The sequence below is a fragment of the Necator americanus genome, chromosome I (genome assembly GCF_031761385.1).
Source record: "Necator americanus strain Aroian chromosome I, whole genome shotgun sequence".
Taxonomy (NCBI): domain Eukaryota; kingdom Metazoa; phylum Nematoda; class Chromadorea; order Rhabditida; family Ancylostomatidae; genus Necator; species Necator americanus.
In genome coordinates, this window is record NC_087371.1 from 81,394 (window position 1) to 108,931 (window position 27,538).

At 41.8% G+C, this 27,538-nt stretch overlaps 2 protein-coding genes across 2 annotated transcripts; one reads left to right on the forward strand and one right to left on the reverse strand.

Annotated features, from left to right (window-relative positions):
• Positions 1–833: 833 nt before the first annotated feature.
• RB195_004025 (uncharacterized protein) lies at positions 834–14,352 on the reverse strand (the record flags this gene model as incomplete). The annotated part of the gene is made up of 9 exons (XM_013434984.2): positions 834–972; positions 2,841–2,948; positions 3,194–3,361; positions 3,442–3,539; positions 4,257–4,363; positions 7,883–7,994; positions 11,117–11,269; positions 13,064–13,179; positions 14,301–14,352. The coding sequence occupies 9 exons, from the start codon at positions 14,350–14,352 to the stop codon at positions 834–836; spliced, it is 1,053 nt and encodes a 350-aa protein (XP_013290438.2).
• Positions 14,353–17,949: 3,597 nt separating this feature from the next.
• Positions 17,950–27,181, forward strand: RB195_004026 (uncharacterized protein; the record flags this gene model as incomplete). The annotated part of the gene is made up of 12 exons (XM_064177777.1): positions 17,950–18,064; positions 20,078–20,149; positions 20,244–20,444; positions 20,496–20,560; positions 20,667–20,805; positions 21,030–21,178; positions 21,705–21,791; positions 21,870–21,962; positions 22,020–22,115; positions 22,167–22,244; positions 25,765–25,876; positions 27,102–27,181. The coding sequence occupies 12 exons, from the start codon at positions 17,950–17,952 to the stop codon at positions 27,179–27,181; spliced, it is 1,287 nt and encodes a 428-aa protein (XP_064032967.1).
• Between the last annotated feature and the right edge of the window lie 357 nt (positions 27,182–27,538).

The following is a 27,538-nucleotide window of genomic DNA, read 5'->3' on the forward strand; positions in this document are numbered from 1 at the left end:
TGGATATTCAGATATGTATTCTTAAAAAAAGTGAATTGGGTGGGCTTGGAATGTGCGCAAATGTGACGCATTTTAAGAACCACTGAACTGCGAGTGACTCGTTTCTCGATTCGCTGCAGTTATACAACCCATGATAGGAAGACTGGCAACAATGTAGCCAAATTTCGCGAAATCAAATTTTAAAAATATTAGCATCTCCCAATCGAGAAGGCACTGCCTAGTTCTGCACGCGGCAGGGACGAACCACTTACTAACGCCACCTCAAACAATTTAAAGAGCAATGAAGGGAGAGATAACGAGATAAGAAGAAAGTAAAAAAGAAGGAAGGTGCGAGGGGGAGAAATGGCTGTTATAGAAGATTTGAAAAGGTGGCTTTTGCTCCTCCTAAGATAATGTTATTGACGTGCTAAAGGATAGAAGGATAAAGTGTCTGGCGTTAATCAATGCGCTTTGTATGCGCCCCCACGTCCGCTTCAATTCAGAATCATTTGAGGTTTACGAACGTATAACTGGCCTACACAATGACTTGCGGGGGCTCGCCGATGTGTCAAGTCAGTGTTTTTATCCTCCCCAACAAGTCTGGTACCAATTTGTCGACCCCGGAAGGATAAAAGGCTAGGTGAGCACTAGGGCGGATTCGAACCGATAGGTCGTGAAGGAGTTTCTAACCACTACACTACACCCGCCCCATTAACGTGAATTGAACCAAAATAACGAAACACTTCCAAAGGTTTATCCTGAATAATTGACAAATAGGAGGCCAGTCAATTGTGGACCAAAGCAATTGTCATGGTTAATGGGGAGGAATAGAGATCTTGTCGCTGAAGCGCTCTTCAGCTTGTGTAGCCAAACAGCCGTACACCAAAATTGTCTCGTTCACGTAGATCTCCGGAAGATGCGAATGCTAATACAAGTTGTTGAGGATGCCAAGCGACTGAGTATACTTCTCCTTCCAAACGAATTTCGTGCACTCTGAAAATCAATGACGTTTTAATTCTCCGACCCTTCTAGTAAAGTAAAATAATGAGGAAAGACTAAGTAAAAACTCCACCCAACAAGCTTTAAGGTTCAGCTTTGAGCTTTCTAACATAAACAAGTTAATGTCATGCACAAACTTCTCATTGGGATGTCGTAGCCGTAATGTTCTTGGTCAGCCAAATAATCAGCAAAGTTGTTCTATTATTTTCTAATACATTTCACTGGCGTAAACTGCTCAGAAAAAAACACAACGAATAGTTATAGACAGGGTCAAGCGTGTAGTTAGGAAAGAAACTCTCTCCCCATAAGTGACCATCTTGAAAATCACCCTTTCACCTATCTCACTCTTTCTAATACAGCAACATATGTACATAGCAATCAAAAATCAAATACAATTGATATGACTAAAGAGAGAAATTAAGCATTTAGTAAATAAATTAAAATAATATAATGTAGATTAATAAATGTTAACAAATAGTACTACAACAAATATTAATACATGGCGCTATAAGCAAAATAAAAATATATAATATAATATAGATACCTCACTGAAAGGATTCAAAATGTACAAATCAGTACGTTTATGCACATATAAACTGAAAGTATAAGGAAGTTCCCAGCGTGTTATCGACAACACAATTTTTCACTTTCGACACTGATTACGAATGTTCAAGAGTTCGATCTCCGGTGGAATCCTGATTTTTGCAAAACGGGGAAAAAACTTCACCGACAATTTTTCTAAAATTGCGATTTTGAAGTATTTACATGCGATTTGGAAGTGATTTTAGCGATTAATACTGAACATGGTTGGGTTTTTGTAGAGGAAAATTTGCGCTGTAAAACAGCTGAATTACAATTTTTAGAGGCCCTCTACTTTTTTCCTTTTTTTTGAAATCAGTTGAGATTAATGTTAGCAAATTTTTCTACTTTTTCTCAACTACCTTCTGAGAGAACAAAAAAAAAACTCGAAAAAATAAAAGCCAATTCTGATAGGAAACATCCTTCTCTATAACAAATTTCAAACCGAATTCGTTCTCACGAAGAACTAGTTGAGTTATTGGAGTTTGTTCGAAGTCATACAAATTCTGACGCGAAGGAGGGAATCTAAAATCTCACACTTTTCTCGTTGCGAGATTACGTAGCGAGAAGGTGGTTGAGAAATTCGACACCACTTTTTTGATACAGCATCAAGGAAAACCTTTCGCTGCAAATTTTGATCTCTATAGGTGTCCTGGTTCTCACGAAAGCTATTTGAGAGAAATTTGCCATTTTTCATGCCACGTTTTGCTTCAGCATCACCTGGAAGAGAAGCGCTACGATGATCGTGACCAAATGACCTTCGGGCTTTCTTCGCCTCCAAGTCCCCGGAGTTCTACGCCAAAGGAATCCGTGATCTTGTGAGAAGTTGGCAGAAGGTTGTCGATGTTGATGGAGATTATTTCGTCGAATAATAAAATGTTGTTAAAAAGTTGTGCTATTTTGAAACTTTGACGTATTTCGGCAGACACTTTCCGAAAACCCTAATATAAAACAACACAGAACCTTTCTCTAGTTGGAACTATTTTCAGAAAACTGTTATTTTTCTGCTTTGTGGGTTTCCCTTACACTCACATCTAGTTTTTTTACTTCAAGCGACCACTTCCGAAGAAAGAAAGAGAGCGAGTGAGATGGAGAGAAAGAGAAGCAGTTCTCTTGAAATGACTTTAGCGTTGCAACTACGTATTGAATGCTTCCGTCTAAGATGTATATTGCTAGCTCGTGAGTGACTTTCACAAGTAGCATGAAAAAGGATTTTAAGAACCTCCTAAACCTCCAAAACTTGCTGTATTAAACAAGCCTCTACTATAACTTGTGAGTCTTACCTGGATCCATCGTCAACATACGAGATATCTATAGAGTGGTCTTCACTTCCAATGGCTATAAGCTGGTTGTCATAGCTAAAAGCCACTGCTCTGACAGGATAGTCAAGCCTAAACTAAGAAGTGCTTTACAATTACCATAGCTACGATAGCGAGGAGCTGGATCCTCCTCAGCTGAAGGAAGCCTAGCTTATGGGGTGCAACTCAAAAATATAGGATCCCTTTGCCAACCGTCCAAAAGTAAAGGGGTCTATTTGCCAACCGTTCAACGGTGAAAGGGGACGGAGCACCGTCTCCGACTATCGCATCTATGATGATCAGCGTACGTTTCTGCGCCACAAATAGTTCGTCCTTACCTCCCCAAATTTCTCTCGCAAATCATCTCATCCACGTTCCAAATTGAACATAAGGCATCGGATGCGCCGATAGCAACACGAAGTCCGTCTTGGGATACAGCCAAAGCAACGCAATTGGACTGACCAGAGTGAGCAGTAATAGTGCGTACCAATTCCAACTCTGGCATCCTGTATGTATTTTTAGAGTAAGTTTTGACGGATAATCGTTTTTATTCCTGTCGCTCAGCGCTGAAGTAACACAGACCCACCTAAAAATTTCGACTCGACCCTGTCCTGTAGCGACAAATAAATACTTCCCTATAGGATGGTAAGCAAACTCGTTCATTTCGGTTTTCGAATCGTACGACTGAAAGAAAATAGTAGTAAACATTTCCCACTACAAAAGACTGCAAATTTAGAGACTGTTTCCATATAACCTGCGTAACTAAACAAAAGGCATGATCTACATTCAAGGAAACAAATTTAAAAAAGAGACATGAATTCGGTGAACCCTTTCTGTTGAGGGTAACCCTTCCTGTTGAAAACTTTACGATGCCTTACAGAACAATTTCTCTCTCTCATTGTCCTAAGACTGCTATTATGACAAGTTGAAGCATCTAAAACAATGTTATCAAAAATTATCTGTATATTCACGTGAGTACTCCTAATGTAAGTAGACTGCTTTTTGTCCAGTTACAGAAATAATAGACATTCTTCATAGCCTCTGCTCAGTATGCTCAGTATCAGTATACTACGCTCAGTTTTTCTTTACCCTTCCTCTAATGACTTTAAAGTGAAGGAGTTCTCAGTAGGCTTCGCCGTGCGAACCTCCACTTCCGCCTGCTCTATCTGCGGCAAAGGGTCCTTTTTAATTCTGAACCACTACAAGCACTTGCGCGATATCCACAAATGCCCAGAAGATCAAGTACGAGAAGTCAGAAACGCTGTAAAAAAAGGTCATATACGTAGAAGGGATGGAGTGAAATCCGCGGAAGGGTATTCTACTTTCCTGATAGGAGGAAATTGTAGTTGGAAAGTCACTCAATAACTAATTCACTTTGTTGGTATAAATGACTCCACATACCTTCAAGGTGCTCAATGTCCTTCCATCTATCACATGAAGGCGATCCTCCTTATCGCCGTACACCAAATATCGGCCACACGGAGACCAGGTGACGTACAGATTTGCTGCTATAAACACAGATGTCGACTCTACTGTCGATTTCACAAAAGGATTAGTCATCAATTCAATGGTGATGAGGTGCTTTTGCAACCTATGGGTAAAACTTTAAAAAAAATGGATTTCTCAACAAGCACACCTTGGAACCAATTCCCAAGCAGGGTAAACGTTGAGATTTTCTAGACGGGTGGTCGTAAGAAGATGGGAGCAACAGTAGAATCGTAAGAGGGAGGAAGGGATGGAAAGACGAGAAAACGGATTAAGAGAGGTAAGAGAAGAGAGAGTACATAAAAATCAAATAAAATGGGCGGGTAGATAACTACTTGCGAAGTGCCCAGGTTTCTAAGGCATAGGTCAAAAGGGGAAGTACGGTGGTCTTAGAGCTATGAGCACGGAGCCAGGTATTCGTTATCTCTTTCACCACATCCTCGATGCTCTCATAAGCTCCCCAAGCGACTCCTGCCCAACTCGGGAGTCAGGTTATCTTCCATGTTCCTTTTTCAAGCCAGATAAACGTAGCTGGTACTTTTAGATATATACTCCTTCCACTGAACGTAAAGGGGGCCTCCGAGAGCTATCCGTGTCTCAGAAAAACAAGAAAAACAGTCTTTTGCACATTCAGCCGAAAACCGATGCATCCGCATATTCCGTCAAGTTCGACCAGCATTCGTTCCGCGTGGCTGACGCTAGATGCTTTCAGAACGATGTCGCCAGCAAAGCGCAGATGGTGTGAGCTGCCGAATATCAACCTTTACTCTCATGTTTTCCCATTCCAACTTTCGCATTGCGTTCTCGAGAGTGGCTGTGAATATTTCAGGTGAGATTGTGTCACCCTGTTGGCCCCCTCTCTTCACTTCAATGATGATATTCTTGTAGAATGGCGAAATTCTTGTCGTGAAGTTACTGTACAACTCTCGAAGTACCTTTATGTACTGAGTAGGGACACCTTGGTTGTCCAAGGGTCTCCACGACCGTTTCCGTCTCAACTGAGTTGAAGATCTTCTTCAAGTCGATGAAGGTGAGACAGAGCGGGATTTTGTACTCTCGTGGTAATTCGCTGATTTTCGAAACAGTGTGGATGTGGCCAATCCTGCTGAATCCTTTTCGAAACACTGCTTGTTCGCATGACTGTCCTTCATCCAAGAATTTTTCAATCCTAATAAGGACCACTCTTGTAAAGAGCTTGTAGACGACGGACAGAAGGCAGGTTTGGCGACAGTTGCCGATGTCATGTGGATCTCCCTTTTTGTACAACAACACGGTTTTGTTGGTCTTCCACTTTTTTTGAACCTTGCATTTCGACAGGTAACGTGTAAAGAGCCTCGCCAGGCTGTTGACGTGTAATGTGGGAAGGTTCCTCAGGTGTCCTTGTCTTCTTCTGCGTTATTCTATTCGTGCGATTTCTTACCGACATGATAGCATATTATACTTCCGCGACGGGAGAATCTCTGGAATAGCATGTCCGCCTTCCCTCAGATGGAGAAGAGGCAAATGGAAATGGCTGTCGAAGAGATCAGAGTAGAACTCGTAGATGATTTTCACCATCCCCCTTCTCGATGCAATGGTTGTTCCCTTCGAGTTCCGGAGAGCAGTCATCCTCGTCTTGCGACTGGCGAAGTCACGGCGGGCATAGCGGATACTTTTCCCCGCCTCTGCAACTTCAGCCAGCACTTCTGTCCTTCTCTCTTTAAGGTTTTCCTTTATCGCTTCTCTGCAAAGCCTTGCGAGCTCGGACGTGAGTTCTTGGTTCCCTGCGGCTCGTGTTGCTCCACGCTAGCGTATCAGCTCAAGAGTTTCAAGAGACAGGCGTCTCTTGGTGGTTTTAAAACTCTCAGCTTTCTTCGCGTAGTCGTGAAGGTGTTCAACGAGCCGGTCATCATTGTCTTGAGATTGGCAAAGTCTCGGGGGACGTAGCGAATCTTCTTTGCAGCTTCTGCTGCTGCCAAGACTGCTGTTCCTCCTTAGGATCTTCTTTTATCGCACTTCTGCGAGCCTCCTCGAGCTTGGAGGTGAGTTCCTGGTTGCCCGTGGCTCGTGTGCTCCACGCTGATGTATCAGCTCAAGTTTCCGGAGACAGACGTCTCTTCCTGGTTTCAAAGCTCACGGCTTTCCTCGGCCGTGAAGGTGTCCAACGAGCCGTTCGTATTCCTCGTCGGTGTTGTCCGTTGCGGAATATTTCCAAAAGTCGACACGCGGAGCGAAGTGATCCCTGTCGATGATGGTTCTGGAACTTCGCTTTCTGAACTTTGCGGCTTTCTTTTCTCTCGGTGTGAATCAAACTCACCCTCGAAGGCGATGGTCCTAACCCGGATAGAAGTTTGAAATCCGTCATAGAAAACCTTTTACTGATGATGATGTAGTCACTTTCATCATGGTGCCCGACACCGTGCGATTCTCGCCTCCAATGTATAGGTATTTTAAATTTAAATTTGCGAGTTTTCATTAATAGTTTTTGTCACCATGAGAAACATGGAAAGCCTCTCCCTTTGCTCGTTTAATTGCAGGCCGTGAGTCCCGATGTGAAGTTTCTCTGGCTTTCTTCTGAGGCCGATTTTGGCATTGAAATCATTAATAAAGCCGTTGGTGATGATATTTTGTGAAGGTTTGGTGCAGTAGCAGAGATGTTGAATTAAAACGGAGAGATTACTTCTGAATACATGTTTTTCAAGTCTGCAATTTAATTTCTAGTAAGAAGATCCGTCTTCATGAATCATGAATGAAGCTGGAAAAGGCGTCTATGAAAAGAGAGGATTCTGATGTTTGTTCCACGCTTGTGCAGATTTATGTAGTGGATGAGGAGAAAGCCAGTGCTAAGAGGTTCAACTGCAAGGTCAAAAGTAGGCTATACAAGCATTTCATCCCTCTGGGACCAATAAGCTGATGCCGTGAGATTCGTTTAGGAGGATAAAAACACAAATTTGCTGCACTAGCTGACCCGGCAACCCATTTTATAGGCGATGCAAACATTCATAAACCTTAAACGATCCTGAGCTGAAGTCATTCCAAAAGTCCAAAACCTACAGCCAAACGGCTTCATGATCTCGCAACTTATGTTTTCTCTCATAATTCAGTATGGGAACTCTTCGTAGGTTTGGAACAATCATCTACTACTCGGAAGTTTTCAGCAACCACACACTGAGAGATTTTTTCATCTAGTTAATTAAATGGAACTATATTGCAATAGTAATGTTTCCCACTTGTTCTAGCATGAAATTCAGCATTTTATTTGTAATTTCAAGGTATGTAAGGTGGTTATGATCATACTGGGTACCGAAGAAGTCTATGTTTCGACAACATCATGAAAAATACCGAAACACTTGCGCATTCAAGCAGTCACCAACCCTCAAGTTGAGGTACAAAAACCGCTGAGTCTTACACAACCGAAACGATAGTTCGTGCAGAACAGCTGCATTGCTGCAATCCATAGTACATTATTATCAAAAAAAGCCATACAAAAAGCTATAATTACTGACCGGTTTCATACCCATAACTTCATGTCATTGTGCAAGAGTACATAGTAGGGACCCAACCTCTTGTCGAAAGTCGTGTGTGCGTCTTTTGCTGGCGAATGTCCCATATAATAACAGATTTGTCAGTGCTTGCTGATGCAAATAAATTCGGATTTGTACGGTGAAATGCAACCTGAAAATGAACAATTTAACAGAGTGCTAAGATGCAATTACGAAAAATCGTAGATGCCTACTCAGATGAAGATTTTTTACCTTATGCAACTTCTCATCCACCTATTATTAGGTTGTCCGAAAGGTCTTGTACCGAAATTTAAAAAAATCCAAAATTTTTGAGAAATGAATCAGATGTTTATTTGATCATCTACAAGTGGCGTCGAGAACTCAACGCGAGCAGAGCGGCCGCATGAACAACAACAGCAACATGACGTTAAGGCATTGCATACCGATGGACGGTCAACTGCTAGTTCAATCTCACCGGGAGGTATATAGATTATTCAAGACAACGTGCGCAGTGGACGACTGTCTTCTCTCTACAAAGATTAGCAATAAAGCTGCAAAATGCATGTTAGAAGCAGCAATCGAAATCCATATCAACATCCGTCAAGCTTTCATTTAGTTCTGTTTTCTTCTTGCATAGCGTCCGCTCAGGTTTTTGAGAAGGTGGTACGAAGTATTAGAAATCAAAAACTGGTTTGAGGAAATCGTGAGCGTTTTTTTAATATTTAAAAGGTACATAAAAGTAGCAGTTTTTTAAAGATAAGGACTTTGGTCTCAGAGTACATAACGGTCAATCCATAGCCATAATGGTCTCGGTTGAGAAGAACTTCCTTTTTGAAAAAAACAAATGTTCAAAATCAAAATCAAATAAAAGATCACATTTAAGCTAAGGTTACTAAGATCTGGTGCGAATTGACTCCCCCTCCCCTCCCCAGTCCTCGACGCACATAACGCCGTGTCTCCAAGTATCGCTTCACCTTCTAACGGTACAAATTAGACTGAAGCGATAAAAGAGAATTTATTTGTTTCAGAGCCTCAGCGATACTGAGGCCTGAAAGTCCGGTTTTATAAGCAGTAAAGAAATCAGTAAGGTGCATAAAACCTTCACATTATGACATATCTGATCAGAGAAAGATGAAATGATATGCACAACATTTAACAATACACGCCTCTACACGCAGTTCCAGTCGTGACGAGATACTGAGTTCTAGCGTCACGCAGCGACGCAGCCTCTGGAACAAAGCCTCTGGGCGCGCCTACTGTATTTCAGTGACTTGTTCATGTTGATGGTAAAACCCGACTTCATAATTCACAATTAAACGCAACTGATGTCCGTGCAAAAGACACTATTCATAGAGATTCATATTCCCTAGGACCCATCTGTTACCCGGAGAGTTTCGGAGGAGACTCAGCAAATGCACTGATGTAGGTGCTAACAGCATCGACGGCTCCATCGCGTTAACTAGGAAGGTCGCTCTATTAGCTACCTGGCAAGTAGCTACCTGGCTCGTAATCCTTAGTCGCAGTGCCGATGGACATCTGCAAACTAGTCCTTTCCTTTTGTATATTCTGGCAGTCACTGCCATTGCCCGGAATGAGTGTGTCCTGCCGACGATAATGAACTCTGTGGGGTAGCCAAAATTGCCTTAGCCCTAAGTTAACCATTCAGCGGCCATGGTTCCGCATCAGCAGCAAAACAGCACTTACGACGGAACTGGTGATACATACTGTAATCGGGTCTAGATGACATGAGGCACGCTGCAGTTACGCAAGTTGATGCAGCGCGGTGGAGACGGCAGTTGGAATCGAGGTGGGACCATCGCGAACTGCAGTGATAGGTGGTGGTAGCAAGAGTTACATCGCGGCGCTTACCGATTCGCTCAACTGCGCTGTGCTTCCTTCCGTTTTCAGCCTGTAGATCCTTACAAGGTGTTGTCACGTCTACATGGTTAAGACGATGAGCAGAGATCAGTAGCTACAATCCTTAGAACTTCTGAGTCGATAGCTTTTTGTTGTTGTGGCATAGTCCGCGCAATCCATTTGACATTACAAATTATCCTGTTTTTGCGTGTACAATGCAACTCTGTAAGGGATTCTTTCATCATTCATCTCTTCGTCAAATGAGTAGGAAATCCGACATCAGTGAATACGCGCATACAGAACATTGGTTTATTTCATCGAACTTATCAGTCAGCAGAGATGCTCAGCACAACTCAGCCCTTCCGACCTTCATAGCCACTTCTAGCTTAATGTAGTTCAGCACAAACATAAATTCAAATCCGAGCACATTGCGTCAAGCGATACGTGCCCTCGAACGGTCGAAAGTACTATTATATCAACCGCAAAACTGCAGGATCGTTCATGCGCTCAACGACGATGTACTGGCGCCGTAAAGCGATGAAATGAAGTGAGACGAGTTCCGTGACGTCCAATTCGTACGCCGGCGCCACTGGGCAGTAAAATAGGGTGGGAAGTGTCCCAAAGCATCGAATTAGTGTGCCGGCGCCAGTAAGCCATAGAATGGGGTGGGACGCGTCCCATAGCGCCGCGGTGCAGAAGGACCGCGCAATGACTGCAACCGAATTTGTCAAGAAGTGAGCGAAACGTTGTGAACCATTTAATGGCTATGAAAGTTGCTGCGCAGCGTTTCACCCCTATTTACTCAACCGCATTTTGCCTCTTCGGGTTTTTAACATTTCCTTTTTCGGAAACTGGGAATACGAATGGAACAGGCAGCTTAAATAGTAGCTAACAATTAACATGATCTGACGTGGAAACTTATCTTTACCAGCACGAAGATGACGTTGTCTTTTCATGTCGGGACATTATTCTCCGCTAATTGTTGAGGAGGAAGAGAAGAAAATCTCATCTTTCGAATTATACTCATGCTTCGAATTACGTTTCCAAGTTTTTGCGGTATCGAAGGAGTATACTTAGGTAGAAAATCGAGTTTCCAAACTCTCCGAATGTTGTACCGACACATTTACGTATAGGACCACGAAATCATCACTTCATTTCCTGATCATTTCGTGAATGCTTAAATTTCTAAAATAAAAGAACGAACCGTCGTTAGAAAAAGTACAAATTTAATTTAATTTCGGAAAACGCTACTACATTTAGTTTCTATTGACCAGTGAAGGGGGAAAAGGAGTGCACCAGACGAGAAGTCTGGTATCCGGAGTTAGCCGGACGTTGAGAGTGGTTAGATAATATCCACGGAACGTGTGTCGACGTGCAGCACTCTTGACGAAAGTCTTAGTTCTTAGAATCCCAAGAAAAAGAGAAAATAACGTTCACCTGATCAACGGAATCATCATGTCCTTGACCTACAAAGGTACACTTCAAGCGACAAGAAGAGTCAACGGTTGCGACGGCTACACGGCGATCTTGTGAACCACATGCAAGTCGAGAGCCATCGCAGTTCCACGACAAAGCGTGAGCACGTTGCACCTGAAAGCCAATATATATATATACATATACATATACATATACATATACATATACATATACATATACATATACATATATATATGTATATATATACATGCATATACATGTATATATACATATACATATACATACATACATGCATACATACATACATAGATACATGTAGCTATGATGACATGATGGTAAGCATCTGGTGAATTTCCCACTTTAAAATTTTTATTATCCTACTTTTTATTCTTCTTTCCTCAGACTATTTGGTTGCAAAATGCTTCTAAAAAATGAGAGAGATCGCTATTTTCCCTGTTAAGCAATGGTCTTGTAAAAGTTTTAGAAAAGAGAGACAATCAGGGAAGAGCAGAAATTTTACCACCACTAGTTCCCTTTATGCCTTCCTATCTGCGAACATTTCTGCACTTTCTTCTTCTGTCTTTAGGAGGAACAAACTTACTTCAACTCACCAGTGAGTACCACTACGACAACATTACTAGTTCTCTCAATATGTATTAATGAATGGTTTTTTAATTGGTAAACAATTTCTCACTCAACAACGTGACAACGTTGTTTTAATGTAATTGATCCTTGTCTTAAATAAGATTAAAGTCAAGAAGTATCAAGTAATAGTCAAGTATACAAAAAGAAACGTTTTCAATATCATCTCGCATTTAGAGCAAGCGTATCACGAAATCGACGTAGTATGAAAACCTCAGAGTACTGGTTCGGGCTGTAGATTACGTAATCCAGCATGGCTCCGCCCAACTTCCCTTAATCGTCGTAAAAATACGACATCCGTTCCGATGAGAACAAGCCCAGGTTTCTTCAGCAGCCTATTAATTGGTTTTACTTGAAGGAACATTGATCTTAGGCGCCTCTCTCATGGACGCGACTTGTGCATAGGGATGGTGCGTTCCAAATTTCTTCCTAGAAAAAACCCTGTGGTCCTCCTTATTTTTAACGACGATAAGGGTAAGTTAAAAGGAGCTGCGCTGGGTTCCGTAATCTACAATCCCAAGTCTACGAGTTCCCTAAGGTTTCCACACTACGTCGACGTCGTGATACGCTGCCTTTAATTCAAACGACGATGCAGCTGAAAATGAGAAGTTGGAAAGGTACTGTATACACAGGAGATGTAGCTGGAAAATTCTGCCTGCGATTTATCTTTGCGCTCCAGAAATTGGGATATTTGATATCAAAGACCGAATCAGAACCCGATTTTTGTGGGTTGGAAGAAACTCAATCTTTCCGTCTGTTTAATTTAAGAAAAAAAATGCAGGTTTGTCAATACTATGCTCTTCGTTGTTGTTCCATCTATTATCATCTTATCGTTTTCCACCCATCATTAAATTGTTCCTATATGTTTCTTACACAATTTCATCACGTTTCTGCTTTGTTCATGTTCTTTGTTGTTTTCAAATATTTTAATGGCTTGTTCGATACTCCCCCCACATAGTACGAGTCTCATAAGCATCTTTGGCGGCTTCAGGACCTCGATTGGATGCAAGAAGCAGAAGGTTTCAAAAAATGCACCTTTTTTAACTTGACATGTCATCTTAATGGTCTGAAGAAGCAAGAATTAGTGGAGTTAAATACCACTACACTACTACCTTCCGGAGCGAGAAATCCTATATCGAATGGTTTATACTAAAACCTTTTTCTTCGGTGCGCATACCTGAGCCAAAAAGGCCACGATTTAGTCCTCAACAAAATTCTTTAAGAGAAGGGGTTTTTTTATTGATAAATATTTCCTACATTCTTCAAATCCATAGCGACTGATCGATAAAGGAATAGGTGTAGTACCTGCATATCGTAGCCTCGAATACGGTGATTAGAATCGAAATAAGCTACTGCATCAGCGCTCGAATGGATCGTTCGAAAAGCTTTATTCCTGACTGTCTTCGACGTGGTCATCGATGCTGAAAACAAGTAGAAAAGTGCATTAGCTGGAAAAATAGGTGCGCATTGCGCTTTCAAGGGAAGAATCACGTCCCTAAAAGCAAGTTGACGTATCTTTTTCGGAACTATCGACGAAGCTTTCACGGCAGACGTAAGATACATTTGTGAAAGATATTCAGCATGTTCATAGCTCTGGATAAGCTGTGGAATATTCGAGTGGGGCAGTAATAGCAAAGAACCATCTCTGGCAATTGTGTTAGGGTAAGATGTAGTTGTACAGCTGAGTCACATCATGCAGTATTTCTAACGAAATCGAAAATGATCTGAGATGTGGTTTCTTCATTGCCCGCATTAGACAGTTAAGAACGGTCTTTGTGCTCTAAGAACGTTTCTTGCGCTCGAAAGTACACTCCGATTGGAACAGTGCTGTGAGTCCCCCCTCCCTCCAACTACATTTTACCCAGTTCTCATCTCACAGTTGCGGCTCTTCTCCTTACAGAATATCTTTGGTACATACTCATCAAAATACAAATTAAGTCCTACTACACCTGAGCCAGTCAATTCTGTACAATTTAAAAAAATGATTTCAATCGATGTGAAGAAGGAAATGGGATCAGGATGTACCGTAAGCGGGTGAAGTGTAGTTGAGGAAGGAGGGGCACTCAGTGGCGCCCTTATTTCTCGAAGTAAATAATCAAATCAATCGGGATCCCAAGGCCTAAACATTAGTTTTAGGGGATCTGATATGTAAACTTAAGTTACTAAGAGAAAAGGTAAGTTAGAGCGTCGGGAAGTAGGGGCGCCACTGAGTAGCCCCCCAACTACACTTTACCCCCGTAAGCAGTAAGAGGACCACCACATGCACAAGATCTCAGAATGTCAAGGTTGGGGGAAAATGTAGTTAGGGGGCACTCAGTGGCGGCCAAATTTCTGGACGCTCTATCTTACTTTCTCCTCTGTAACTTTAGCTGGCATGTCATACATCCTCTAAGACTAATGCCTAGGTCTTGGGACTGCGTTGATTTAGTTATTTACTTCAAGAAATAAGGACACCACTGAGAGCCTTACCCCTTCATAGGAGTATACAGTAGAGTCAAAACGAAATGACTAGGTGCAGTTGCGTAAGCGGCTGCGTTCGAACCTGTGTGGTGAAGCATAACGGTTAGGAACGAGCGGTGCTTCGCTTCTACCATTCATTGCTGGAGTTCGCGACGGTCCCATCTCGATTCCAACTGCTACTTCCACCGCGCCGCATGGACCGCAGCAACACTCCGACTTGCTTCGTATCGCTTTGGCTCAACTACATCATTAGCTTCTATGCACAAAAGTTTCCAATGAAAGTGGACCAGGAACCAATGACCTCCCGTGAGGAGATGTAATAGATAAAAGAAAATCTAAGGGTGACTTAGCAGCACCTCAATCCACGCAAGATCGGTCGCGGACGAGCAAGTTTCGAACTGTATGTTTCTGCAATATTGCGTGAAAATTTCTCACGCAAAACTGCAGTGCTATGCGTACTCCACACGTCACAGGCAATCGTTCTGTCTTCATTTTGATGTGATATTCAACAAATTGATAGTTATCTGTGAAGCTCCTTGATACTAAAGACCAGCGCTGTTAAATGAGTAAATTTGAGATGGCTTGCGGTTTTGCTGTCCAATGTTTGTGCTTCAATGGAAACACCGATTGCTGGACCGGGGTAGTATGCACATGTTCATACATAATGATTCCGTTGGTGTAATGACATCCTCGTCAAGGAAAGTTGCGGTTACAATGAAATTAAGGAATCAGTCTCAGGGAGAGTTACATTTCTAATGAAATTAAGGAGTTAGTCCATACTAGTGTGATGTCTTTAAAGAAGTTTTTCTGCTAACGAGTGTCGACACTTACAACCCCTTCCAGCTGCTTTCTTCTTTAGCATTACTAGATATCAGTCCCTTTCTTTGAACATACTGCTGTTTCTGTCCTTTTTGGACTCTGTTTGCTTTAATCACTTACCCGGCATATAGTCCGGTCAAAATGAGATGAGGCAAGGTGCATTTAAGCAGGTGGCTGCGCTTGAAGCGGCGTGAGGGAGATGGCGACTTGGGACCGTCGCGAACTGTAGCGATGAATGCTGCTAAGGGCCCCCTCGTCCTACCCGCTACACTCCACTGCGGCGCTTCGAGCGCAGCCGCTTACGCAACTGCACCGTGCTTTTGACCATCTACTTAATCGGCGCCGAATACGTTCAACGGTGCCAGAGCGACGCTTCCGCCGCAATACATCCTTTTCCTTTCCATGACACAACACTGCACTGTTCGGTTGTTGTTCTTTTGTTGCTGTTCCACCCAGTTTATGGTGCGTGACGTCCTAACATTTTCGGTGCCAACTTTCCCCGAAATTTTAGTTCAACAGTTAGATTTCTGTTCTCAGATACTGATAAAAAACGTGAGTAGGTCGTGTCCGTTTTCAGACCCTGCTCAGTACAGTGGTCGACAAACGCTTATATACCATTAACGCTGATATACCAATATATACTCATAAAAAGCATCATTCGGGGAAATTCTGGATGTTAGGTTTCCTACAGTGTCATATCACATTGATTATGCAAAACAGTCCCTACAAATTTAGGGAACAGACCGGTTTGACTGGTGGATTAGGGTGAAATTCCCCTTCAAATCCAGAGTAACTTTTTTCGCTTGTTAAGTCCACTTTGCTCGGTAACATTTCTTAGACCCTAAGATGTAATGAATTGCATTACTGACTATACTGCGACCTGTGACTCTGACGGAATGTTTCGTATTTTCGTCGTTTCGTGTTTTGATTCTTGCAAAATATCTCCATTACACTATGTACTACTAGATAGAAGCCAATCTGAAACTTTTCGTACGCCCATTTGCTGTATTTATAGTAGTGTCAAAACGACATGAAGCACGGTGCAGTTACGTAAGGCTGGCCGAAGAGTTCAGAGCCGCGCGGGCGTGCGGTTTGGCGGCTCTGCGGTATTGGTGGTTATTGAGCGCACTGTCGTGAATAGTCAAAAACCACCATGCCACAAACCACTAGAACACAGTAGGGACGCAGATTTTGTTTTCGCGGTCGCGTCGCGGCAGGCCACATTAGAGCAGGGCAGCTTCAATGCAGGCTTATACTGCTTACGATTTGATGTTGTGAGGCCGTGCGGTTATTTTCATGCTTCATATTCTGTCATTTTTTCAGAGTCGTTCTTTACGTAGATGTAGCTTTACTTTCGATACATTGCTGCTATTAACTCAAATTTACTGTCACTTTGCTTGTATATAACAGGTAAAGGATAAAGTTCCTGGGGTTAATCAATCCGTTTGGGATGCGCCTCACGTTCATATCAATTCAGAATCGTTTGGGGTTCACGAACGTGTGACTGGCCTATACGATGACTTGCGGTGGCTAGCCGATGTGTCAAGTCAGTGTTTTTATCCTCTCAGACAAGTCTGGCACCAATTTGTCGACCCCGGAGGGATGAAAGGATTGATGAGCATTAGGGCGGATTCGAACCTCCGATCGATTGTGCAGGAAGCGGAACCTCTAACCGCTACACAAAAGGTGCGTTTGTTCTATAAACTCCTGTTGTCTTCTTTGCATGGCTTTACGTATTTATCTTCTCTCGTTTCTTCAGAGTCGTTCTCAACATCAGTCTATCTTTACTTTACGATACGCTATTGCTTCTTTCTCAAGTTCTCACAATTACGTTATATTTCTTCTATAAACTTCTGTGCTTTTCTTTTCAAAATTTACATTCTTGTCTTGGCTCTTCTGGAGATAAATCGATGTTTGGAACGACTCTGAAGAAACAAGAGAAGATAAGAACGCAAAGCAAGAAAACAACAGAAGTTTATACAAGAAACACACCTGTTAAATATAAGCAACGTGGCAATAAACTTGAGGTGTACCGAAAGCAAAGTTACGTTTGCATAGATGAACGACTGAAGAAACGACACAAGCTGAAGTGCAGACATGAAGAGAAAACAATGGGAGTTTATAGAAGAAACACATCTCCTTATTATAAGTAACGTAGAAATTTGAAAAGGAGCAAAAGTGTATAAAAAGTGAAGCTAAACTAATGAGAAAAACGACATTGAAGGAATGACAGAAAATACATTATGAACATAACTTTTTACGGCCTCGCAATAGTGAATAGTAAGCAGTAGAAGCCTGCGCCGACGTTGCTTTGCTCTAGTGTGGCCTGCTGCGACGCGGCCGACAGAACAAAATCTGTGTCCCTGCTGTGTTTTAGTGGCTTGTGAGCGTTGTTGTGGAGAAGGCGGTTGAAATCGAATTGAAATCATTCGCGAACTGCAGCGAAGAATGGTGCTAACAAGGCTGCTCCCTCAATCTCCACTGCACCGTTCCGAGCGCAGCCGCCTACGCAACTGCACCGTGCTTCATGTCACCATGATCATACTGTATCTACAATGCGCGAGGTTTGCGCTTCGGCAAAACAGTATATATAGTCGGGTCAATACGACATGAAACACGAGTGCGGTGCATTTGCGTACGCGCTCGAAATAGCGCGGTGAAGGCAGTAGCAGGAACCAAACTGGGACCGTCGCAAACTGCAGCGATGGGTGGTGCCAGCAAGGATTTCACCACGCTCCTAGCCACTACGCTCCACCGAAGCGCCTCGAAAGAAGCCGCGTACGCAATTGCGTACGTGTTTCATGTCGTTTTGACCCTACTATATATGTACATATATGCAAATATATGTATATATATTTATATATATATATACATATGTATATATATATATATTACCCGTAGTATATCCAGTGATGGTCGACACGTATCTCACATTTGAGCCGTCATTCTGGGAACTGCAAGATAATACTCTTCTGGAAACGGATCATCCCATTCTGTTACTTGGCAAGAAATTCAGCAAAAAGGCAGGTAAGCTATTGTTCCTGGCAGATCTTTTGAAATCGCGACCCAACGAAATCGTAAGTGTCGATGAAATGGTTTGAGAGAACTTCAGTGTTAGACAGTCGGCATACTTGCGACTGTTGTATCCCAAATTAAAGTAAAATTGTCAAAAGTTCAAGCTCCGCCGAAAGATTTGCTCCCTGCCTTGAGGATTATCTTCGATCAAGTCGAATCTGTCGGAAATTATGGCCAATTTCCCACAAAACGACTTGAATTTCGGTGCTGTTGCGTAAGCGACCGCGCTCCAAGCAGCACAGTGAAACTAGCGGTTGTGGTTGAGGTGGTGTCACTCGTAGTCGCCATCCTGCAACTATATCGTGCTTCAGGTCGTTTTGACCTTGGTTCAGCAACCTTGCCTTGAACTCTAGAGATGAGTGTAGCTAGTGATTGCAACAAGTAGCTCCATCTCTAAGCACCACGCCTCTTCGACAATACCAGGTTTCAGGTAGCTTTGACCCTAACTGTATCTACCAGAATTGTCTTGAATCGTGGTGGATTAGGTAGCCGTCTGAGTCTTCTGAGTGATCTCGCTAACTGAACAATGTCGATATTGCAAAGAAGTGACTGATACTACAAAATATAGTGTTCTATAGGAGTACCATACTAATCGACACACATATCGCTGGGTGACCCAAAGTAGAGTTACACGTTTAGTGTTGTCTTTAAGCCTGCTGCTCATTCATGTTCAGTACACAACGTGGGCTGAACATTCAAAGATAATATCGTTACGATATACATAATCATTTCACATGAGAATTTAGTTTCTTTCACATCAATCGGAAAAGGATGAACTCTCACATTAATTCTGCCCTTTTCGGAACGCACTGCTTCTTACTTTGATCTACCCAGTTGCTCAGTTTATGACTTTTCTGCTATGTAGGCGGAGCTATCGCCATCACTGATGTGTACGCTGTAGACGTTGTACGTGAGTTGATGATGTAGCGGCTCTGAATGTTTGCTTTAGATATTGCAACTCAATTCCAAAACAGCTGCATAATCCCTTATTGCCTTGAAAGAGATGGCACGTTAGTACTTGATTATGTACATTGTCTATTTTGCGAGGCGACCAGCCTACAGCCAAACATTGCAATCTACCAGCCATTCTACCAGCCAAACATTGCAATTTACTGCTTTGAAGTCCTACATCTGGACAGTAAACAATTTCAGGCAGCTGCAAGTTGTAGCATTATTGCACGAAAATCTGCATATGGAAGTGTAGGTAGCTCTATTGTTAGGCGATGAAATCATGCTAGTGCAAGTAAGAGTGGGGCCAAGTAGTCATGTGTTATCGTCGGATCATGCTCCTTCACATTTGATCCTACTCTTCGTGGACTTGATCCGTCAGTAGTATACCTTCAAAAGAGTCGAGACATAGCAACACCTTTTTAGAGTTTTGAGATATATCTGTTAGCTAATGATGTATCACATAATATTTAAACGTACATGTTTTACGAATAATAAATGAAATGATTTATTTCTCAATACAAATTGCAATATTCTGTTGAGTCATTTCAATTGGATGACCTCATAAAGATGATGTAGAGTGGGACTACGGAACTGTGCGAGCTATAAGAGATAAAGATTCTACGTTGGATGTTTGGAACACTAATAGATTACATCTACAATCCCGACGTACGGCAAGGACTAGGTTCCAATAACTTTCAGTAATCAATACATCGCAGAGAACCTGCTCTTGATGGTGCATCTATGCCTATGCCCTTCGCGCTTACAACATCTTTCCTATGATCTCCCACAATTTCGACGCTTCTGCGAGTGAGTAGGTGAATGGGCAAAGCAAAAATGGGCAAAAATGTTGTATTTGTTGATAAGTGGGGATTCGTGGAACTATTACCAATTCTGTCATGTAATTATTCTCAATTGTACAAGTCATGACTATGGATCTTTCTACAGGTTCACAAGGATCAACACTTGTTAGTTTTGTTACCAGCCTTTTTTTCTAAAGTTTGTATCACATTTTAGGTATTGAGCCTATAAAGAAGTATGTCACTTCCCGACTATGGTTTACGTACAGGAGAAATTTCGCACCTATAGGTTCATTTCCATCTGAATTTATTCTTTCGGATCATGTTTTTTTCATATTCGCCACATTTTTTCAACATCTGAAAGTACTGGAATAATTATATAGGTGGAACAGGTCCTGAAACAGACCAAGGCTGGGGATGTATGCTACGATGTGCACAGATGCTACTTGGAGAGGTTTTATTACGAAGGCACATAGGGAGAGATTTCGAATGGACCGAAGGTGTTCCACCTTCCGGTGACTACGAGCGGATTCTACGAATGTTTCTTGACGAGAAAACTGCTTTATACTCAATTCATCAGATTGGCAAGTGACAAACTGTTAACCAAATTTGTAGTTTTCAAGCTTCTTTTTAAGCACAAATGGGTGTCACGGAGGGAAAGATGGTTGGAGAGTGGTTTGGACCAAATACTGCTGCTCAGGTATGCATTTACAGTGCCATATTGTCTTAATTTTCCTTGCTAGTTTATACTCCATTTCCGTTTTTCCTTTGTTACTTCCTTTCTTTCCTTCCCAAACGAACTTCAGGTGGTGAAAAAACTCGCTGTGTTCGATTCTTGGTCTGACATAGCTGTTCATGTTGCACTCGACAACATTCTTGTAATTAGTGATGTTCGAACCATAGCAACTTTGGCACCGCCAAAGGAAGCCATAAAATTGATGAAAGGTTGGATTTAAACGAACTTCCCCCTTCTACTATTGCAGGTTTGGAATTATACTTGGTCAAATTTGGAATTGTTGGATGTTACATTTTTGCGACGGAAAAATCATAATTCTCTCCATCAGAAGTGTTATTATGAACTCCCTTCTTCTCCGTTCTCAAAAAAGAAGTCCTTTCTTCTGATTTATGCCTTCTTTCCTGTTTTTTCTATCTTTTTTTTATGGTTTCAGACGAAAAGGACGTTAGTGAGTCTTACCTGACCTTTGTGAATGAATCAGCATCAGATGACAAGAAATGCGAATGGCGGCCGTTACTAATTCTCGTTCCATTGAGACTCGGCTTAACAAGCATTAACCGATGTTATCTGCCTGCAATCGAGGTTTTTTCTTTACCAATATGGTGAAGTGAGATCATTGGTTACAATCATGCAAATTTTCCGTGATTTTTAGAAGCCTTTGAAAACAGTAGGAACTTTTCGCTACTTTCATCATAACTAAGAAATGATTACCTAGAACTTCACATGGACGTAAAAGAGAAAAAATGAAGTGGAAGGCGCTGATCAATCTCATTTAACCGTATGTGGTAGCTGTAGCACAGTTGCAGGCAGGAGGTTTTGCTGCGACTTCGCGGTCGATGCTTTGAAACCACCATAGGGCCAATGAAGCCTTTCGTCCGTCCGGAGTCGATGCATCACTACCAGACTAGTCTGAGAAGATCAAGACACTGACATGATACATCGGCCGGCAGCAGATTATTGTATAGACTGGAAATGCGTTCATAAACCTCATACTATTCTGGATTGAAGTTGAATGTGTTCGTGCATCCCAAAGGGATTGATCAACGCTATGCACTTCATCATTTTATCCTTTATATTTCGGGAAAATATGACACTCGTGCAATTTCAGAGTTTCTTCAAACTTGAATGTTGCGTTGGCATCATTGGAGGCAGACCTAATCATGCACTTTACTTCATTGGAATAGCTGGCGACCGGGTACTGCCTTCTGCATGCATTAGATATCAGGAGTAATCATTCCCTTTTCAATGAATAATGAATAATACATCTTTTCAGCTCGTGTATCTTGACCCACACTATTGCCGTCCTTCAATAATTGAAAAGTATGGAAATACTCCGTGGATCGAGGATGGTTTCGAATCCTTAGAGGTCCTCGAACTGTCACCAATTATTTCTTTCTGCATTTTTTAAAAGTAATTTTGATAGAGTGAAGATGTCCCCTGTTCGGTTCCCACAAGAGATGAAGGTTTAGATGATTCCACATTTCACTGTAAAATGTTGCTTCATATGCGATACGATCAGGTAATTTTGAATTTGCATCTTTGGAAATCGAATACTATTGAATCAGCTCAGGTAGATCCTTCCTTAGCATTGGCGTTCTTTTGTGAATCGTCGGATGTGTTCGAGAAGTTAAGCCGTGATCTGCAACAGGTATTGCTTGGTCTTTCGCAACTTCGTTTAGTCTTATGATTTTGTATTAAATCTCCATATACTACTCTCAATAAACATAGGGATGGTGATATTTCACTGTTTGCTTTCTTAAATTAAGCCGGACGCGAGGTTGATATAATCCTTTACTTGTGACTGACGTTTCGACGAGATCGTTTTCCTCAGAGCTTGGAAGGATGAAATCGAATGTGATTTACCCGGTCAAACGCTCTATCCACCCAAGAAAGAAAGTCCTAAGTTTAAGTGAATATCGTACCTTAGTATCGGTATCCTGCCATTGTTATATACCTTTTGCAAATACGATCATGTGGGCGATTGAGTATGAGCCTTGCTCAAGACTGCTAGGGAGGAGCACTATAATAGCTCTTCAAGATTAGCTTTCCTCTGATACTGCTGGATGGCAGCGTTAACTTCATCGGAAATAAGCGGCATACAAAGAGGTACTGTCTCCTTACCACATTTGTTTCGGGTTTTGCTCTTCTATTTGTAGATCGCATTGGTCTGTTGCCGTTATTGATTTTCCCAGCAAGTCGATCGATTTTTGTCCTTTCTTTATTCCAGTGCGAACAGAAGTGGCTGCGCGAAATATATTTCGTAGTACCGACCTCTTAAGTTGTGTAGGATGAGCAAAAGGATAGTGAACTAGTGATATTCTTGTCACTAAGCTTACAGTACCATTTTGTCTTGTGCGTTCTGTTTGAGATATACGCTTGGACGTTGAGGAAAAACATTCTTTAGGTTTATCCCAAACGAACTTTATGCATTCCCACTGTTCATTCAGCACCTTGAAACAACTGTCCATCTCTGCTTGAGCGGAGCAGACAATGAAACAGTTGTCGATGTGTCGGCAATAAAGCAACGAGCGTGTTCCCCAAATCGGTGTCTCAGCTGTAGCCCCGAAGAAAATGACAAGCATTGGTGCCAATCATTGTCTCATAGCAAGACCCCTAATTTGTGCGAAAAGGTTGCCCGATCTAAAGACAGTGCATCTGAGACACTCCGTCAGAACAACCGTCAACCGCTTCACGGGAAAGCCGTACAGTGACTGAGCTCAGGTGTTCAGTTAAAAATCAAAAACCGCTCGCATAGCGGTCATTGAAGACGTTTGTGAGCAATGTAATAGTATCGAAAGACTACATTAGACAGAAGTTATGAAATGTGTGTCCTTTAAGTGGCTCAAAAATACAAGGGTGTTCCTAAGGTAGGCCGGTACGAATTTCAGCAGCCGCACCAACACTGTGTTTAAGAACCAGGCGATCCTGTCTGTGGGGCTTCCTACGCCGCTTATTATAAGTCTTACCTTAAACGTGTCAGAGGCAAGCTCACTGTCAAAGTCCAGCATGTGAGTTTTTATTAGAAGGTACAAGACAGGGCATACAGGTAACTCTGTTTTAAGCCGCGTTGCATTCGAGATTGGTAAATGTGCTAGTACTTATCCATACTCTATTGAGTCTACGGTGTTGCGCTAGAAATTTTTCGACAGTGGAAGAGCTATAGAGGGAGCTGTCTTGAAGGTGACACAATGTGAGGGTCTCGTCTAAATGACGAGGAATGACTACAAACCCTCACCCTTGTCACTAGTAGTTAATCTGATAGTTTTAGACTTGACAAGCTCACGAACTTCTCTAATGCCTAAACACTGTTCCGGTGTGATGTTTGGGTGACATTTTCGATTCACAAATAAAGTTACCAATTAAAGGCATCACCCCACGAATCTGAGGTGGTACGGATTTCAGGTGGAGTATTTGTGTACGGGATTGTAGATTATGGAGAGATGGATGATCCCGTCCATTCCTTGCCAACTGGCGTAAAAACGGCCCGGAAGATACGGCTTTCAGCGTCCTGGCGCGCTATTTTCTACGATTGGTTCGATCAATCGATTTCTACGATTGGTTCAATCGAGTTCCTCTTCTCTGTAGAAACGTAATCTCTGTAGAGCGGTTATTTTTGCCGGCCTTTCGCGCTGGTAACATAGCTCTTTCAATGTAAATGCTAGTAGCACGTTAGCATTTACATTGAAAGAGCTATGTTACTAAGCATTTGACACCAACCAACAAGTCTCTACTATTCCTATAACGAACTAGATCAAGATAGGTAGAGCTCGTACTTACCAAAGAGTACCGTCCGCGACGTACGAATGTGTGCAATCAGCATCTTCAAGATTTTCACCTCCAATTTTGGATGCATTCCATAAACTCTGAGCGGCAGGTTTGCAATGAGAATGCAAAAGGAGTCGGTGCTTACCGGAAGTGCCTCCCACCTGCCCACATGCCCATTGGTCAGCACGGTCGAATATTTCCAGAGTTCAAACATCGCTTGACTACATACGTTACATGCGGAAAAACTCGCACATCAGACACGCACAAAAACACCTCAAGCAAAATTCCACATCGTCCTTCTCATCACTTTCCGGAATGAGCCCGCTACAGCACTTCTATTTGATTACTCAAACTTGACGTACTCTGACGTTAAACTGTTGCCTCATAGGTTTAATTCTATCTCGATGTTCCGCTGGCACGAGATAAGGATCAATAATATGGAAATGTAAGGAGCAAAAAGCAAGTCGTGGGGAAGGCAAATCAATTACCTTTGAAGTCTATGTGTGCTCTCTATACTCAAAAAGTAATCCATCCATAAGATGTTGTTAAATTCATTTTCACCGGCGAAAAAGATCAAAAAATAATCCCACCAGGGACTTTTTTTAAAGGCCATCCTCCTTCTTTGCTTCTGTCGCCCACTTATTTACTACTGGTCATCTATTTTCTGAGGAAAAAAGTGAGAGAGTATGGGAACTCTCGTTAGATTGACGGCCAAAGGTGTTAAATGATAATGAGAGGGCGTTCTTAGGAGTGTTTTAAACTGAAAATTAGTGTATTTTGGCAAAAGTGTTATGCTGTGACATTCTATTTCGTGGAAGAGTTCAAACAAACTGATAGACACGCAATAGCATGTTGGAAAATCCAATGAAATTGAAACAATTCCCACAAATAACGGTAGTCCAACACTTGGAGGTTTTTTGTCACGTGTTGTAAGAGGGAATTTTTGGACATCTTGAAAGTGAGTTGCCCCCGTTAGAAGAGGCAGATGTAAAAATTGACATATGAACTTTTTTTATCCATGACTGTTTCAGCGATTGTTCTTTTAGTCTTCTTCTTCTTTCTAAACCTGAGATAGGATTTTTAGAAAATTTGCCTGACATAGAACAAGGCAGAGCTCTTTGAATTATAGCATATTATCCTGTCGAAGATTCTAGAGGTTTCTTCTAGAAATAGAGATTCTTGGAGATTATAACTTTTCAGCGTCAATTTTGCTTTCTCCACCAGATAACAGAACTTGATGGGAAATATGGTACTTGCTCTAACTTAGTGAGTCGTGGTAAACACGTATTGTTTGACTATGTAAGGGATTTTTCTGCGGACGACGTTGCCACTTCTTAGCACTTTTTTCTTCCATTTTCAAAGGTATAAGCCTTTTTTTGCAACTGTGGCTTTAATATCTGCAGGATGTTTTTCCTACCTCAAAACCGCCGCTATTCGAGCAACTCGAGAGTCGCCCGAAGTATTGGCCGCCCTTCGAGCCTTATACCGGCGTAAAGGTGAAGATCGAAATGAAAGGTACGGTGCTTAATGTTATTTGATTGTTGTAACAATTTATCCCCTCAATAACGTCATCGTTTCAATTCAATGAAATGGAAATGAATGAAATCTGTAATTTAATACTTTGCAACATTGTCACTGTAATCCGAGAATTCTGCGTACTTAAAGGTACGCACAATTCTCGGATTACTCCCCACTGTTACTTAAAGGTAACAGTGGGGGAATTTTCAATGTTCAAAATTCAGTCCACTAGTACATAGGATTCGGAACGTAGTTTTGGCAATGAAAGCCCGAAGCAACTTTAAGAAGGCAGATGTCTTGCATAAATGCTTTAACTTACCCGACGTCTACGGAACTGTCGAAATGATACTAAGCTGAATTAACAGTCAAATTACTCAATCATACTGCACGACATCTGAAAAAAAAAACGTGCCGACAAAGTGACTAGCGCGCCTCCATGAAGTGATAACATGTATCAGACTAGAGCAGTGTTATCTTCTGCTAACTTGCTTGAAGGCAGCTTTTGCAGGAATTCTCTTTCTTTTGGGTAGGCGGGGATGTCAGTTCCTGGTTTTCACCTTGATAATTCTAAGCTACGTTCCAATCCTTGTTTTCTCATGGAGAGATCCCAACCTCGAGAATTCCATCTAGCGTCGGTTTTAATCTACTTTCTCAGATTGTAGCGTCAGACCCTCACAACCTTATTCCTCTATCTTCAAAAGTATGTTATATCTGAGAGGTAACATGCTTAGAATGAACTATTTCTGTGCGTGTTCTATCAAAGTTATTGTCAGGGACGTTTTTCAATGATCGCGTGTTCACTACATTTTGCACTCCCTCGTATTATCTTCATTTCGAAGAAATGAAGTGAGTGTGCTATAGAGGCAAGAGAACTTTTATAAAGCGATTTAAACCTTTCTTATTCTGGAGCAGATGATCTTTCTTTATTTCTTAGGGCTGAAAGCTAACGTTTTGGTTATTTGAATTTCTGGTACTTTTGTGAGACAAACTTTTCGTGTCATCCGAACATCTCGAGCTGCATTATCCTTGGTTCCGTATGACGCAAATCTAAGTGCATTTTGAATCCCAGTGATTTTGCATTTATCATTTTTTGGGGTTAACTTCTAGGAGCTGGATAGTTATTTCGTGTGTTCAATTACTATTATTGTTACGATAGTGCAAAATAAAAACGGTGCACTTGATGACAATTTTTTTTGCACTTCTTATCTAGTCTTCTATTTAGAGTTTGATGATATGTGCGCACCGAATTATCTTATCGATGATGGGTTCGAAGTCTTAGAAGAAACGGAAGATGTCGACTGATTTGAAGAAGATCAGTCTGCAATGCCGACGGATATGTTGAACCTGAGAAGGTGTGTCTATGAACGATGTTTAAGATTTTGCTGATGAGCTTACAATGTTTACGTGAAATTGGTGGTTGAAGTAAGAATGGAGAAATTAAGAATCAGTTGCAAAAGCATTATTTTTGTATTATGTTTATGCAAGTTCACATGACTTTTGTTCTTGTCGGAGCCTCTGTACAGAAATATTTTTTTGACATTATATTCCCAACTTCGCTTCCTTTCTCATTTCTCCGTCCAAATTTGTACATTTTTTGACAGTTATGGAATAACCTGTTCGCAGCTGTTTTATTTCATGAATTAAAGTCTGCATACAAGA